Source organism: Somniosus microcephalus, unplaced genomic scaffold (genome assembly GCF_052327205.1).
Source record: "Somniosus microcephalus isolate GS21.2 unplaced genomic scaffold, FLI_Smic_1.0 unresolved_chr1, whole genome shotgun sequence".
Classification (NCBI taxonomy): domain Eukaryota; kingdom Metazoa; phylum Chordata; class Chondrichthyes; order Squaliformes; family Somniosidae; genus Somniosus; species Somniosus microcephalus.
This window is the reverse complement of record NW_028225179.1, coordinates 44,125,617-44,143,365: the sequence shown is the minus strand read 5'-3', so window position 1 is coordinate 44,143,365 and position 17,749 is coordinate 44,125,617. Positions and strand designations below refer to the sequence as shown.

At 51.7% G+C, this 17,749-nt stretch overlaps 2 protein-coding genes across 4 annotated transcripts in view; both read left to right on the top strand.

The window, feature by feature from the left end:
• Positions 1–17,749, top strand: part of LOC147094876 (F-box/LRR-repeat protein 19-like) — a 319,790-nt gene that overhangs the window by 126,014 nt on the left and 176,027 nt on the right. The gene's annotated exons all lie outside the window — the stretch shown is intronic.
• LOC147094877 (branched-chain alpha-ketoacid dehydrogenase kinase-like) overlaps positions 1–17,749 on the top strand; it is a 49,730-nt gene that overhangs the window by 2,675 nt on the left and 29,306 nt on the right. Inside the window, exon 2 of the mRNA XM_085974489.1 lies at positions 11,345–11,413. Within this exon, the coding sequence (XP_085830615.1) occupies positions 11,345–11,413 (69 nt within the window). The remainder of the gene's footprint in view (positions 1–11,344; positions 11,414–17,749) is intronic.

Sequence of the window (17,749 nt, the reverse complement as noted above, 5' to 3'; positions counted from 1 at the left end):
TTCAACCTCCGTCGCCTCCAGTCCAGATCCAAGGTCGTCCCAACCTCTGTCGTCGAATTACAGTATGCAGACGACACTTGCGTCTGCGCTCACTCGGAGGTCGAACTCCAAACCATCATCAACACCTTCACCGAAGCGTACGAGAGCATGGGCCTTACACTAAACATCCGTAAGACAAAGGTCCTCAACCAATCTGCCCCCGCCACACAGTACTGCCCCCCGATTATCAAAATCCACGACAAGGCCTTGGACAACGTGGGCCACTTTCCATACCTGGGGAGCCTACTGTCAACAAGGGCAGACGTCGATGACGAAGTCCAACACCGCCTTCAGTGTGCCAGTGCAGCCTTCGGTCGCCTGAGGAAGAGTGTTTGAAGACCAGGACCTCAAACCCGGCATTAAGCTCATGATCTACAGAGCAGCAGTGATACCCGCCTTGCTGTATGCCTCAGAGACATGGATCATGTACAGCAGGCACCTCATAGCACTGGAGAGGTACCACCAACGCTGCCTCCACAAGATCCTGCAAATCCATTGGCAGGATAGGCACACCAACTTCAGTGTTCTCGCTCAGGCCAACATCCCCAGCATCGAAGCTTTGACCACGCTCAATCAGCTCCGATGGATGGGTCACATTGTCCGCATGCCCGATACGAGACTCCCAAAACAAGCGCTCTACTCGGAGCTCCGACATTGCAAGAGAGCCCCAGGTGGACAGAGGAAACGCTTCAAGGACACCCTCGAAGCCTCCTTGAAAAAGTGTAACATCCCCTCCGACACCTGGGAATCCCTGGCCCAAGACCGCACAAAGTGGAGGAGAAGCATCCGGGAAGGCGCCTAACATCTCGAGTCGCTTCGCCGGGAGCAAGCGGAAGCCAAGCGCAAGGAGCGCACGTCAACCCAAGCACCCCACCCACCCGCCCCTTCAACCACCGTCTGCCCCACCTGTGACAGAGACTGTAGGTCCCGCATTGGAGTCATCAGTCACCTGCGAACTCATTTTCAATGTGGAAGCAAGTCATCCTCGGTTCCGAGGGACTGCCTAAGAAGGAGAAGATTTGGCCCAACGTGCCTGTGCTGGCTCTTTATCCGGTTAATTGAAAGTTAGTATTGAATCTGCTTAGAGTTATACAGCACAGAAAGAGACCCTTCGGCCCATCATGTCCACGCCGGCCATCAAGCCCTGTCTATTCTAATCCCATTTTCCGGCACTTGGTCCATAGCCTTGTATGCTATGGGGTTTCAAGTGCACATCTAAATGCTTCTTGAATGTTGTGAGGGTTCCTGCCTCTACCACCCTTTCAGGCAGTGAGTTCCAGATTCCAACCACCCTCTGGGTGAAAAAGTTTTTCCTCAAATCCCCACTAAACCTCCTGCCCCTTACCTTGAAACTATGCCCCCTGGTTATTGACCCCTCTACTAAGGGGAAAAGTTCCTTTCTATCTACGCCCCTCATAATTTTGTACACCTCAATCAGGTCCCCCCTCAGCCTTCTCTGCTCTAAGGAAAACAACCCCAGCCTGTCCAGTCTCTCTTCATAGCTGAAGCGCTCCATCCCAGGTAACATCCTGGTGAATCTCCTCTGCACCCTCTCCAATGCAATCACATCCCTCCTATAGTGTGGCGACCAGAACTGTACACAGTATTCCAGCTGTGGCCTAACTAGCATTTTGTACACCATCATAACCTCCCTGCTCTTATATTCTATGCCTCGGCTAATGAAGGCAAGTATCCCATATGCCTTCTTAACCACCTTATCTACCTGTCCTGCTTACGCCGCCCTTTCAGGTAGCGCATTCCAGATCACAACAACCCGCCGCGTTAAATCTCCTCATCTCCTCCCTCCCCCCCCCCCCCCCCCCCCCCCCCGGTTCTTTTGCCAATTATCTTAAATGCCTGTCCTGTGGTTACCAACCCTCTTACCAGAGTACAGTACAGCACAGAAGGAGGCCATTCAGCCCATCGTGCCTGTGCTGGTTTTTTTGAAGAGCAATCCAATTAATCCCACTCCCCCCGCTCTTTCCCCATATCCCTGCAATTTTTCCTCCTTCAAGTATCTATCCACCACCCTTTTGAAGGTTATTATTGAATCGCTAGCCCCCACCCTTTCGGGCAGTGCATTCCAAATCCTACCCCTCGCTGCGTAAAAAAGTTTTTCCTCATGTCGCCTCTGGTTCTTTGGCCAGTCACCTTAAGCCTGTGCCCTCTGCTTATTGACCCTTCAGCCATTGGACACAGTTTCTCTTTATTTACTCGACCTAAACTCTTCATGATTTTGAACGCCTCTGTCAAATCTCCTCTTAGCCTTCTCTGCTCCAAGGTGAACAACCCCAGCTTCTCTGGTCTATCCATATAACTGTAATCCCTCATCCCTGGAACCATTCTCACAAATCTCCTCGGCACCCTCTCCAAAGCCTTTGTGACCTTCCTAAAGTGTGGTGCCCAGAATCGGACACACTACTCCGGCTGGGGCCGAACTAGTGTCTTATATAGGTTACCATAACTTCCTGACTGCTGTACTCGATGCCTCTATTTATAAAGCCCAGAATCCCATATGCTTTATTATCTGCTTTGTTAACCTGCCCTGCCACTTTCAAAGATTTGTCCCTCTGTTCCTGCACCCCCTTTAAAATGGCACCATTTAGTGTGTACGGTCTCTCCTCATTCTTCCTATCCAAATGTATCATCATCTTCTTGGGCAGTCCCTCGGAACCGAGGATGACTTGCTTCCACACTAAAAATGAGTTCGCAGGTGACTGATGAGTCCAATGCGGGACCTACAGCCTCTGTTGCGGACGGTGGTTGAAGGGCCGGGTGGGCGGGGTGCTTGGGTTGACGTGCGCTCCTTCCGCTGTCTGCGCTTGGCTTCCGCTTGCTCCCGGCGAAGAGACTCGAGGTGTTCGGCGCCTTCCCGGATGCTTCTCCTCCACTTTGTGCGGTCTTGGGCCAGGGATTCCCAGGTGTCGGTGGGGATGTTGCACTTTTTGAAATGTATCACCTCGCACTTCTCTGCGTTGATTTTCATCTGCCACGTGTCCGCTCATTCCACCAGCCTGTCCATGTCTTCTTGAAGTCTATCACTATCCACCTTGCTGTTTACTACATTTCCAAGTTTCATGTCATCTGCAAATTTTGAAATTGTACCCTGTACCCCCAAGTCCAAGTCATTAATCTATATCAAAAACAGCAGTGGTCCTAGTACTGAACCTTCCCTCCAGTCCGAAAGACAGCCATTCACCACAACTCTCGGTTTTCTATCCTTTAGCCAGTTTTGTATCTATGCTGCTACTGTCCCTGTTATCCCATGGGCTTCAGTTTGGCTAACAAGCCTATTATCTGGCACTTTATCAAACGCCTTTTGAAACTCCATATACATATCAACTGCACTGCCCTCATCCACCCTCTCTGTTTCTCCTTATTTACTCTACCAAAACCCTTCGTAATTTTGAACGCCTCTATTAAATCTTCCTGTAACCTTCTCTGCTCTAAGGAGAGAACAATCCCAGCTTCTCCAGTCTCTCCACGTAACTGAAGTCCCTCATCCCCGGTACCATTCTGGTCAATCTCCCCCTTAACCTTCTCTGTTCTAAGGAGAACAATCCCAGCTTCTCCAGTCTCTCCACATCACTGAAGTCCCTCATCCCAGGTACCATTCTGGTCAATCTCCCCCTTAACCTTCTCTGCTCTAAGGAGAACAATCCCAGCTTCTCCAGTCTCTCCACATCACTGAAGTCCCTCATCCTTGGTACCATTCTGGTCAATCTCCCCTTAACCTTCTCTGCTCTAAGGAGAACAACCCCAGCTTCTCCACATCACTGAAGTCCCTCATCCCTGGTACCATTCTGGTCAATCTCCCCTTAACCTTCTCTGCTCTAAGGAGAACAACCCCAGCTTCTCCAGTCTATCCACGTCACTGAAGTCCCTCATCCCTGGTACCATTCTGGTCAATCTCCTCTGGACCCTCTCCAGAGTCTTGACATCCTTCCTAAAGTGTGGTGCCCAGAATTGTACACAATACGCATGATTTATAAAGGTTTAGTTAAACTATGCCTCTATTTATAAAGCCTTGGATCCCATATGCTTTTTTTAACAGCTTTATCAACTTGTCCTGCCACCTTCAAAGGTGGCTCGACTCTATTTTTTCTCCCCTTGTCAAGTCTCTTCCCACCTACATCCGCTACTCTTCCGACGCCCTCCGCCACTTTTAACAGTTTCCAGTTTCCTGGCCCCAACCATCTCCTTTCCATGGACGTACAATCCCTCTACACCTCCATCCCCCACCAGGATGGCCTGAGTGCGTTCCGCTTCTTCCTTGAACAGCGGCCCAACCAATCACCATCCACCACCACCCTCCTCCGCCTGGCTGAACTTGTTCTCACATTGAACAACTTCTCCTTTGACTCCACTCACTTCCTCCAAATCAAAGGTGTTGCCATGGGTACCCGCATGGGTCCTAGCTATGCCTGCCTTTTCGTGGGATATGTGGAACACTTTGTTCCAGTCCTACTCGGGTCCCCTCCCTCACCTTTTTTTCCAGTACATTGATGACTGTATCGGTGCCGTTTCCTGCTCTCGCCCTGAACTAGATAATTTCATTTACTTTGCTTCCAATTTCCACCCTTCCCTCACCTTCACATGGTCCATCTCCGATTCTTCCCTTCCCTGCCTCGACTTCCATCTCTGGGGATAGGTTATTGACCAACATTCATTACAAGCCCACTGACTCCCACAGCTACCTGGACTACACTTCCTCCCACCCCGCCTCCTGTAAGGACTCTATTCCATTCTCCCAGTTTCTCCGTCTCCGCCGCACGGAACACCTCCGTTCAGTCCGTAAGGGGGACCCCGAGCTTCCGGTGGCCTGTCACTTTAATTCACCGCTCCACTCCCACTCCGACCTCACCGTCCACGGCCTCTTGCATTGTTCCACAGAAGCTCGAGGAACAGCACCTCATCTTCCGATTAGGCACTTTACAGCCCTCTGGACTCAACATAGAGTTCAACAATTTCAGATCATAACCTCGGCCCCTATCATTCTCATATATATATATATATAGATATATATATAATTTTATCCACACTTTTTGTCTGTCTTTTTTTCTTCTCCCCCACATGGCAGCTGTCTTTCATTCCGCCAACACAATTTACACTTCATCAAGAGATGTCCTTTGTTTGTTAACCTGTCCCATTACCATCTCCTTTTGCCTTGAATATCTCTTAATGTCTCTGAACCTCTCCCACCTTCTATCCTATCTCAGACCTTCCCTTTTGTTCTTTCATCCCCCTCCTCCATTTCCCAGCCCCGACACTTGCTTAAAAATCTGTTCCATTTCCTGCTTTTTTTTTCCAGTTCTGACGAAAGGTCATCGACCTGAAACGTTAACGCTGTTTCTCTCTTCACAGATGCTGCCCGACCTGCTGAGTTTCTCCAGCATTTTATTTCAAAGAATTGTGTATGTAAAACCACCCCCCCCCCGGTCTCTCTGTTCCTGCACCCCCCCCCCCCTTTAAAATTGTACCATTTAGTTCAGATTGCCTCCCCTCATTCATCCTTCCAAAATGCATCACTTCACATTTTTCTGCGTTAAATTGAACCTGCCCAGTTCCCCAGTCTGTCTGTAACCTCCCGAAGTCTGTCACGGTCCTCCTCACTGTTTACCACATTTCTGAGTTTTGTGTCATCTACAAACTTTGAAATATGTCCTGTATACCTAAAATATTATGCCCTATATATCCCAATACCGACCCCTGGGGAACACCACTGTATACCTCCCTCCCGTCTGAAAACAACCGTTCACCGCTGCTCTCTGCTTTCTGTCCCTGAGCCAATTTTGTATCCATGCTGCCTCTGTCGCTTTAATCTTGTGGGCTTCAATTTTGCTCATGAGACTATTAGTGGTACTTTATCAAACGCTTTTTGAAAGCCCATACACACAGCAACCACACAGCCTTCCATCAACCCTCTCTTTCTTCATCAAAGCACTTAATCAAGTTTGGCAGACACGATTTGCCTTTAACTAGAAACATAGAAGATAGGAGCAGGAGTAGGCCATTCGGCCCCTCGAGGCCTGCTCTGCCAGTCAATGAGATCATGGCTGATCATCCAAACTCAGTACCCTGTCCTGCTTTCTCCCCACACCCCTTGATCCCTTTAGCCTCAAGAAATATATCCAACTCCTTCTTGAATATATTTAATGAATTGGCCTCAACTGCCTTCTGTGGTAGAGAATTCCACAGGTTCACCACTCTCTGGGTGAAGAAATTCCCCCTCATCTCTGTCCTAAATGGCTTACCCCTTATCCTTAGACTGTGACCCCTGGTTCTGGACTCCCCGACCATCGGGAACATCCTTCCTGTGTCTAGTCCTGTCAGAATTTTATAAGTTTCAATGAGATCCCCTCATTCTTCTAAACTCCAGCGAGTACAAGTCCAATCGACCCAATCTCTCATTATACGTCATTCCTGCCATCCCAGGTATCAGCCTGGTGAATCTTCGCTGCACTCCCTCCATGGCAAAGAACATCCTTCCTCAGATAAGGCGACCAAAACTGCACACAATACTCAAGGTGTGGTCTCGCCAAGGCCCTGTACAACTGCAGCAAGACATCCTTGTTCCTGTACTCGAACCCTCTTGCTATGAAGGCCAACATACCATTTGCCTTCTTAACTGCCTGCTGCACCTGCATGTATACCTTCAGCTAAAACCTACCAACAACTAATGTGTTGCCTGTCATTTATTAACCCATGCTTTTCTACCCACCCAAACTTAAACTCATCCAAAACTCCTGTTGCCCGTATATCCTGACTCGTACCAAGTCCCGTTCGCTCACTGACCTACACTGGCTCTCGGTTTGGCAACACCTCGATTTTAAAATTGTCATCCTCGTGATCTAGTCCCTCCATGGCCCTCGCCACCTCCCTATCTGTGTAACCTCCTCCCGCCTTACAACCCCCTTGCACATCCCTGTTGCTCCACTATTGATGGCCGTCTAGGCCCCAAGCTCTGGAATTCCCTCCCTAAACCACTCCCACCTCTCTCACCTTTTAAGACGCTCCTTTAAAACCTACCTCTTTGGCCAAGCTTTTGGTCGCCTGTCCGGATATAGACAGGCTAAGTGAGTGGGCAAGAACATGGCGAATGGAATATAATGTGGAGAAATGTGAAGTTATCCACTCTGGTAGGAAAAATAGAAAAGCAGAGTACTTTTTAAATGGTGAGAGATTGGGAAATGTTGGTGTTCAGAGTGAGCTGGGTGTCCTTGTACACGAATCACTGAAAGTTAACATGCAGGTACAGCAAGCAATTAGGAAAGCAAATGGTATGTTGGCCTTTATTACAGGAGGATTTGAGTATAAGAGTAACGACGTCTTACTGCAATTATATAGGGCCCTGGTGAGACCACACCTGGAGTATTGTGTACAGTTTTGGTCTCCTTACCTAAGGAAGGATATACTTGCCATAGAGGGAGTGCAACGAAGGTTCACCAGACTGGTTCCTGGGATGGGGGGATTGCCCTATGAGGAGAGATTGAGTAGACGAGGCCTATATTCTCTGGAGTTTAGAAGAATGAGAGGTGATCTCATTGAAACAGGGCTTGACAGGGTAGATGCAGGGAGGATGTTTCCCCTGGCTGGGGAGTCTAGAACCATGGGTCACAGTCTCAGAATAAGGGGTCGGCCATTTAGGACTGAGGTGATAAATTTCTTCACTCAGAGGGTGGTGAATTCTCTACCCCAGAGGGCTGTGGAGGCTCAGTCGTTGAGTATATTCAAGACAGAGATCGATAGATTTTTGAATATTAAGGGATGTGGGGATAGTGCAGGAAAGTGGCGATGGGGTAGAAGATCAGCCATGATCTTATTGAATGGCGGAGCAGGCTCGAAGGGCCAAATGGCCTATTTCTTATCTCCTTATGTGGCTCGGTGTCACATTTTGTCTGATTTACGCTCCTGTGAAGCGCCTTAGGACATTTTACTACGTTAGAGGCACGATATAAATGCGAGTTGGTGTTTATCTTGTTTGAAGTTTGGAAAGGGCTTTTGCCTGATCGATGGGAAATTTTAAATCGGAGTATCCAAGATGTATGGGCCAAGTGGCACGTTACAGGAAACTTTTTTATCCGACACCGACGGGACCGACGTGCCGGTTCATCAAAAATTCCGGATAACCGAGAGCTATAGTAAAAGATACGGAGCTCATAAAGCAGCAAACCCTGTTGCTTAGCAACAGGTCCAGAACAATGGCCACAAGTTCCAAGCGTCTCTGTAGCTTAGCAACAGCTGCAGCCACACCCTTGCACAGCAACAGATTGAGGAAGGCAAGTACAATATGAAGTAAAACTTACCTGAACCTACTCCTGAATTTTGCCGGTTAACCGAGATTTCCGGTTATTTAGGTGCCGGTAAATCGAAAGTTTCCTGTAGATTGATTCCTGGGATGAGAGGGTTGTCCTATGAGGAGAGATTGAGTAGAATGGGCCTGCACTCTCTGGAATTTAGAAGAACGAACTCATTGAAACGTATAAAATTCGTCGAGGGCTTGGCAGGGTAGATGCCGAGAGGATGTTTCTCCCTGGCTGTAGAGTCTAGATCTAGGGGTCACAGTCTCAGGATAAGGGGTCGGCCATTTGGAACTGAGATGAGGAAACATGCACCCAGAGAGTCAAACAACATGCTGCTCCCGCCAATGTTAGTCAATCCTTTCAGCGGTCAAAATCTTTTATCCATTTTTTTTAACCTATTGGCACTGAAACGTCTTGGAAAGAAGGCACTTGTTTAATTCCCCACTCCTCAAAGAAGGCGCACGTGATTTATTAATTTTTTTTGTAAACATTCTCATTTTAAAAATGTTTTCTCGCAATTATTTTTAAACAGTGAAGTGTATTCGGGCAATTTCTCCCCTCTTTCTCTGGAATTCACCGCCTGAGGGGGTGGTGGAGGCAGATTCGGTCGCGGCCTTCAAAAGGGAGTTGGATAAGCACCTGAAGGAAAAAAAATTTGCAGAGCTACGGGGTAAGGGCGGGGGAGCGGGACTAGCTGGAGTGCTCTTGCAGAGAGACGGCACGGGCTCGATGGGCCGAATGGCCTCCTTCTGTGCTGCAACCATTCTATGATTCTAATTCTTCATCAGTGATGATTGATGATGAATTTTCTTCACGGAGGCCTGATCACAGATGGCGATGAGACAGGCTGCAGGGAGGAGGTAAGAGCCCTAGCAGAATGGTGCAAGTACAACAACCTCTCCCTCAACATCAGCAAAACAAAGGAGATGATCGTGGACTACAGGAAGCGGCAAGGGAAGGGACACACCCCAATCTACATCGAAGGGGCTGAGGTGGAGAGGGTCAGCAGCTTCAAATTCCTGGGTGTATTACTTACGGAGGACTTAACGTGGTCCCATCACATCGACGTCGTAAGAAAGAAGGCATGCCAACACCTGTTCTTCCTCAGGAGACTGAAGAAATTTGGAATGGCCCCCCAGATTCTCACCAACTTCTACCGGTGCACCATCGAGAGTATCCTGTCCGGCTGCATCACTACCTGGTATGGCAACTGCACCGCCACAGACCGCAAGGCTCTACAGATCACAGAAACCCCACAATGCAGATAGAGGCCATTTCGGCCCATCGAGCCTGCACCGACACATATCCCACCCGATCCCTGTAACCCCTACACCAACACATATCCCACCCTATCCTCGTAACCCCACATATTTAATCCCCCTAACACTAAGGGTCAATTTTTATCATAGCCAATCATCCTAACCCGCACATCTTTGGATGGTGGTGAAAGCTGCACAACATACTATAGGAATTAAACTACCTGCTGTGCAGGATATCTACCCCGAGAGGTGCCGGGGGAAGGCCCTGAGAATCATTAAAGACGCGAGCCACCCCAGCCACAACCTCTTCACCCTGCTCCCGTCCGGTAAGAGATACCGAAGCATACGGTCTCGTACCAGCAGGTTTCGAAACAGCTTCTACCCCCAGGCCATAAGACTCATGAACGAATAATTTATTATTATTTATTACTGTTTTATTTATTATTACTGTATTTCTATTAGTATTTTTATCATTGCTATGCCATATTTATTCCAATGTTGGGAGGACTCGTAAAAATCAACATTTCATTGTGCAGTACACACGTCTGCTGCATATATGACAAATAAAATTGAATTGAATTGAATTGAATCTTTGGAATTCTCTACCCCAAAGAGCTGTGGATGCTCAGTCGTTGAGCATATTAAAGGCTGAGGTAGATAGATTTTTGGACTCTAGGGGAAATCAAGGGATATGGGGATCGGGCGGGAAAGTGGAGTTGTGGTAGAACATCAGCCATAATCTTATTGAATGGCGGAGCGGGCTCGAGGGGCCGAATGGTCTCCTCCTGCTCCTATTTCTTATGTTCTTATATTGACATTCCTCGGGCAAGATCAGGGATTAGAGAGGAAGTGGGAACAGACTACACCTTAAGTGTTGGACCACTAGAGTGTCCTCTTTGATTCTGGAAGCCCCGTTGTAGGAAGGATATCGGGACCAGAATGGTACCAGGAATGGCATTTAGAGTTAGGAAGAAAGGGGTAGGGCAGGGGAAATGTCATACAGTTTTCCAAAATGGTGAGAGGTCGCGGGCTATGTGGGTTTGAGCCCCATAATCCAGGTTGAGACTCCCAGTTAGCAGTACAGAGGGAGCGCCGCACTGTCGGAGGGGCAGTACTGAGGGAGCATCGCACAGTCGGAGGGGCATTACTGAGGGAGCGCAGCACTGGAGGGGCAGTACTGAGGGAGCGCTGCACTGTCGGAGGGGCAGTACTGAGGGAGCGCCGCACTGTCGGAGGGGCAGTACTGAGGGAGCGCTGCACTGTCGGAGGGGCGGTACTGAGGAAGCGCTGCACTGTCGGAGGAGCGGTACTGAGGAAGCGCTGCACTGTCGGAGGGGCAGTACTGAGGGAGCGTTGCACTGTCGGAGGGGCAGCACTATTGATGGGGCAGTACTGAGGGAACGCAGCATTGGAGGGGCAGTACTGAGGGAGCGCTGCACTGTCGGAGGGGCAGCACTGTTGATGGGGCAGTACTGAGGGAGCGCTGCAGTGTTGGAGGGGCAGTACTGAGGGAGCGCCGCACTGTCGGAGGGGCAGTACTGAGGGAGCGTTGCACTGTCGGAGGGGCAGCACTGTTGATGGGGCAGTACTGAGGGAGCGCTGCAGCATTGGAGGGGCAGTACTGAGGGAGCGCTGCACTGTCGGAGGGGCAGTCCTGAGGGAGTGCAGCACTGTTGGAGGAGATAGGGGTGGGGTGTTGGGGAATGGACTTCAGTTCACCAATTGGCTCTTTTGTCTCTCCAGGCTTCGGTACGTCTCACTCCAACTACAATGCTGTACGCAGGGAAGTCTCCAGATGGATCCCATCTGCTGGTAGGTTTTGTGTGTGTGTGTATTAGACTGGGTGGGATATTAAAGGGTACGGGGAGTGGGAGTAGACTGGGTGGGATATTAAAGGGTACGGGGAGTGAGCAGGGGAGTGGGATTCGACTGGGTGCGATGTTGAAGGGTGTGAAGAGTGACATGAATCTTGTCATTCATGTGAAAATGACTTATGTAATAATACTGGGCGGCCTGCTGGTGGCGCTGTCCAGGGAGAGTATAAATACTCGGGCATGGGCCCAGCTTGTGCAGGACATTCTTTAACAGGAACTAGTGAAGGACACAACTAGATCGCCATGTTGAAAAACAGTTGATTAAAGCCTTGTTTAATACTCAGACCAAGTGCCTAGTAGTTTTCTTACGTCAAAGAGTGGGATTAGATTAGGTAGCTAGTGTGGAATGCAGGATGAAATTTGATCCAGGTGGATGTGGAGTACTGCGCATGGGAACTGTTGAAAAGAGAAGACTTGCATTTATACAGCACCTTTCACGACCACCGGACAAATCAAAGTGCTTTACAGCCAACGAAGCACTTTTCGAAGTGTAGTCACTGTTGTATTGTAGGAAACGTGGCAGCCTACTCCACAAATGGTGTTGCAATAGCAGAGCGAGAGGTTGAAAGAGACCCAGGGGGTCTTAGTCATTCCTCACACTCGACATAATCAATACAGAGCCATCAATAAAACCAAGACTGTTGGCAGACTTGTTGACTGACTTGTTGACTATAGACGTATTTAAGGGGAAGCTAGATAAGTAAATGAGGGAGCAAGGAATAGAAGGATATGTTGATGGGATGGGAGGAGGCTCATGTGGAGCAGAAACGCTGGCATGGAACAGTCGGGCCGAGTGGCCTGTTTGTGTGCTGTAAATACCATGGATGTCCTAATCAAACTGTTCTGAGTTCTGATCAGCCCACACCGGGAGCACTGGGCCCAGATCTGGTCAGCCCGCTCCGGGAGTACTGGGCCCAGATCTGGTCAGCCCGCTCCGGGAGTACTGGGCCCAGTTCTGGTCAGCCTGCTCCGGGAGTACTGGGCCCAGTTCTGGTCAGCCCGCTCCGGGAGTACTGGGACCAGTTCTGGTCAGCCCGCTCCGGGAGTACTGGGCCCAGTTCTGGTCTGCCCGCACCAGGAGTACTGGGCCCAGTTCTGGTCAGCCCGCACCGGGAGCACTGGGCCCAGTTCTGGTCAGCCCGCACCGGGAGCACTGGGCCCAGATCTGGTCAGCCCGCTCCGGGAGCACTGGGCCCAGATCTGGTCAGCCCGCTCCGGGAGTACTGGGCCCAGTTCTGGTCAGCCCGCTCCGGGAGTACTGGGACCAGTTCTGGTCTGCCCGCACCGGGAGTACTGGGCCCAGATCTGGTCAGCCTGCACCGGGAGTACTGGGCCCAGTTCTGGTCAGCCCGCTCCGGGAGTACTGGGCCCAGTTCTGGTCAGCCCGCTCCGGGAGTACTGGGCCCAGTTCTGGTCTGCCCGCACCAGGAGTACTGGGCCCAGTTCTGGTCAGCCCGCTCCGGGAGTACTGGGCCCAGTTCTGGTCAGCCCACACCGGGAGCACTGGGCCCAGTTCTGGTCAGCCCGCTCCGGGAGCACTGGGCCCAGTTCTGGTCAGCCCGCACCGGGAGCACTGGGCCCAGATCTGGTCTGCCTGCACTGGGAGAACTGAGCCCAGTTCTGGTCAGCCCGCACCGGGAGTACTGGGCCCAGTTCTGGTCTGCCTGCACTGGGAGAACTGAGCCCAGTTCTGGTCAGCCCGCACCGGGAGCACTGGGCCCAGTTCTGGTCAGCCTGCACCGGGAGTACTGGGCCCAGTTCTGGTCTGCCCGCACCAGGAGTACTGGGACCAGTTCTGGTCTGCCCGCACCAGGAGTACTGGGACCAGTTCTGGTCTGCCCGCACCAGGAGTACTGGGCCCTGTTCTGGTCTGCCCGCACCAGGAGTACTGGGCCCAGTTCTGGTCTGCCCGCACCAGGAGTACTGGGCCCAGTTCTGGTCTGCCCGCACCAGGAGTACTGGGCCCAGTTCTGGTCTGCCCGCACCGGGAGTACTGGGCCCAGTTCTGGTCTGCCCGCACCGGGAGTACTGGGCCCTGTTCTGGTCTGCCCGCACCAGGAGTACTGGGCCCTGTTCTGGTCTGCCCGCACCAGGAGTACTGGGCCCTGTTCTGGTCTGCCCGCACCAGGAGTACTGGGCCCTGTTCTGGTCTGCCCGCACCAGGAGTACTGGGCCCAGTTCTGGTCAGCCCGCACCGGGAGTACTGGGCCCTGTTCTGGTCTGCCCGCACCAGGAGTACTGGGCCCAGTTCTGGTCTGCCTGCACTGGGAGAACTGAGCCCAGTTCTGGTCAGCTCGCACCGGGAGTACTGGGCCCAGATCTGGTCAGACCGTATCGGGAGTACTGGGCCCAGTTCCGGTCACTGAAACATGAGGGCGATATTCGACTGTCGGAGGCATCGCTGAACAGAGCCAGGAGGCTGATCCTCAGGGTGGGGGGATACCTGAGCTCTGAGGGAAAGACTGGGGCAACTCATTTGGGGAGGGCTAACAAGGCAAGGGAATACACACTAAGTGGTAGAATACTGAGAAGTGTAGAGGAACACAGGGACCTTTTGAGTGCACGTCCACAGATCCCTGAAGGTAGCAGGACAGGTAGATGAGGTGGTTAAGAAGGCATACGGGATACTTTCCTTTATTAGCACAGAATATGAGCCAGGAAGGTTATGCTAGAACTGTATCAAACACTAGTTAGGCCACAGCTAGAATACTACGTGCAGTTCTGGTCACCACATTACAGGAAGGATGTGATTGCACTAGAGAGGGTACAGAGGAGATTTACAAGGATGTTGCCTGGGCTGGGGAATTTCAGCTATGAGGAAAGATTGGATAGGCTGGGGTTGTTTTCTTTGAAACGGAGGAGGCTGAGGGGAGACTTGATTGAGGTGTATGAAATTATATGGGGCCTAGATAAAGTGGATAGGAAGGACCTATTTCACTTAGCGGAAGTCAATAATCAGGGGCCATAGATTTAAATTATTGGTAGAAGGATTAGAGGGGAGTTGAGGAGAATTTCTTTCCCAGAGGGTGGTGGGGGGTCTGGAACTCGCTGCCTGAAAGGGTGGTGGGGGCAGAAACCCTCACTGCATTTAAAAAGTACTTGGATATGCGCTCGAAGTGCCGTAACCTGCAGGGCTACAGACCAAGAGCTGGAAAATGGGATTGGCTGGAGAGCTGTTTTTCCAGCTAGCACAGACACGATGGGCCGAACGGCCTCCTTCTGTGCCGTACATTTCTATGATTCTACGACTCACGCTGGGAGGAAGGGTCTGAGGGAGGATGCTGCAGAGGGATAATGAAGGGAAATGGGAGAGGAGAGTCTGGAAGAGAGCAATGAGGGGCACAGGTTAGAACTGGTCACCAGTAAATTTAGGATTGATGTGAGGAAATTCTATACCCGGAGTGTGTTTGACACTCGGGAAGAAGCAAACACAATGGCGTTCATTAAGAAATATTTGGTACAATAAAGAAAGAAAGAACTTGGATTTCTATAGCGCCTTTCACAACCTCAGGACGTCCCAAAGCGCTTTACAGCCAATGAAGTACTTTTTGAAGTGTCGTCACTGTTGTACTGTAAAGAAACGCGGCAGCCTGTTTGCACACAGCAAGCTCCCACAAACAGCAATGAGAGAATGACCAGATCGTCTGTTTTTTAGTGAGGGCAGTTGAGGGATAAATACTGGCCCCAGGACACCGGGGAGAACTCCCCTGCTCTTCTTCCACTAGTGTCTGCGGGATCTTTTATGTCCACCTTAGAGGGCAGATGGGCCTCAGTGCTGCCCTTGCGACAGTGCGACACTCCCTCAGTACTGCCCCTCCGACAGTGCAGCGCTCCCTCCGACAGTGCAGCGCTCCCTCAGTACCGCCCTCCGACAGTGCAGCACTCCCTCAGTACTGCCCCTCCGACAGTGCGGCTCTCCTTCAATACCGCCCCTCCGACAGTGCAGCACTCCCTCAGCACTGCCCCTCTGACAGTGTAGCGCTGATGCGCGATCAATTACTCAAAAGACTGAGGTTAAGCGAGTAACTAACAGGCTTTTATTAACAAGAGAATGAAGGTGTGCCTCGAGTGGTCGACCAGTCCAGAATACAGAGGGACTGTGGAGCAGTCACCTTTATACCTGGACTCGTGGGAGGAGTCAGCCGAGGCATGTACAGACATGTACACAGTGGAATACAGACACCCACACAGGCAGGTATAACAGTGGTTTACCACATTCACCCCTTGTTTAAAAATGAGTCCGGCGGGGTGAAGTGTATTAAAAGTTAGTGTATGGGAGTCTCTCCGGAGGTCTTGTCTGCCGCTGTGATCGACGTGGCGACGGCAGGGGTCGTGAAGCTTCCGGCGTCGAGTCCCGCGTAGGCTGGGGCACTGGTGTGTAGTCCTCGTGGGTGTCGAGCGGGTCGCGGGGCCCAGGCGTGCCGTCTGCTGGGGTTGGATATTGGACCGTGGGGGGAGGTGGTAGTGGGTTACTGGGGCCCCCGAGGGTGCGAGGTCTCGTATGGAGACTGTGTCCTCCCGCCCGTCCGGGTACGCAATGTAAGCATACTGGGGGTTGGCGTGGAGGAGGTCGACCCTCTCGACCAGGGGGTCCGTTTTATGGGTCCTCGCGTGTCTTCTCAGTAGGACCGGCCCTGGGGACGTCAGCCATGGCGGTAGCGATGTCCCCGATGTGGACTTCCTTGGGAAGACAAACATTTTCTCATGAGGGGTGGCGTTAGTGGCAGTGCAGAGCAGTGACCGAATAGAGTGGAGCGCATCGGGGAGCACATCCTGCCAGCGGGAGGTCGGAAGGCCCCTAGACTTTAAGGCTAGCGGGCGGCCTTCCAAACTGTCGCATTCTCTCTTTCCACCTGTCCGTTCCCCCGGGGGTTGTAACTGGTGGTCCTGCTTGTGGCAATACCCCTGGCGAGCAGGTACTGACGGAGTTCGTCGCTCATAAACGATGAGCCCCGGTCGCTATGGATATAGCTGGGGAAACCGAACAGGGTGAAGAGGTCGTTCAGACATTTAATGACCGTGGCACTGGTCATGTCCGGGCAGGGGATGGCGAACGGGAAACGGGAGTACTCATCAATAATGTTGAGGAAGTACACATTGCGGTCGGAGGAGGGGAGAGGCCCTTTAAAATCAACGCTCAGGCGCTCGAAGGGGCGAGTGGCTTTTATCAGGTGAGCCCTGTCTGGTCTATAAAAGTGCGGTTTGCACTCAGCGCAGACTTGGCAGTTCCTGGTCATGGTCCTGACCTCCTCAATGGAGTAAGGCAGGTTGCGGGCCTTGATGAAGTGGAAGAACCTGGTGACCCCCGGGTGGCAGAGGTCATTGTGGAGGGCCCGCAGTCTATCGATCTGCGCGCTGGCGCAGGTGCCACGCGATAGAGCATCCGGGGGTTCATTGAGCTTCCCGGGCCGGTACAAGATCTTGTAATTGTAGGTGGAAAGTTCGATTCTCCACCTCAAGATCTTGTCGTTTTTGATTTTGCCCCTCTGCTTGTTGTTAAACATAAAAGCAACTGAACGCTGGTCAGTGAGCAGGGTAAATCGTTTTCCGGCCAGGTAGTGCCTCCAATGACGCACAACCTCCACAATAGCCTGGGCCTCCTTCTCAACAGCGGAGTGTCTGGTCTCCGGGCCCTGGAGGGTTCGTGAAAAGAAGGCCACGGGTCTCCCCGCCTGATTGAGGGTAGCGGCCAGGGCAAAGTCGGACGCGTCGCTTTCCACCTGGAAGGGGATGGATTCGTCCACTGCGTGCATGGTGGCTTTGGCAATGTCTTCCTTGATACGGTGGAAGGCTAAGCGGGCCTCTGCCGTCAAGGGAAAAGAGGTGGACTTGATCAGCGGACGGGCCTTGTCCGCATAGTAGAGGACCCACTGGGCGTAATAGGAGAAAAACCCTAGGCACCTCTTCAGGGCCGTGGGGCAGTGGGAGTTCCATAAGGGGACGCATCCAGTCGGGGTCGGGACCGATGACTCCGTGTTCCACAACACAGCCAAGGATGGCGAGGCAGGTTGTGCGGAATATGCACTTCTCCTTGTTATACGTCAGGTTCAGGAGTTGGGCGGTGCAGAGGAATTTTTCGAGGTTTGCGTCATGGTCCTGCAAGTCATGGCTGCAGATGGTCACATTGTCCAGATATGGGAAAGTGGCCTGCAACGCATTTTGATCGACCATCCGGTCCATCTCCCTTTGGAAGACGGAGACCCTGTTGGTGACGCCAAAGGGAACCCTAAGGAAGTGATAGAGGCGGCCGTTTGCCTCAAAGGCAGTATACTGG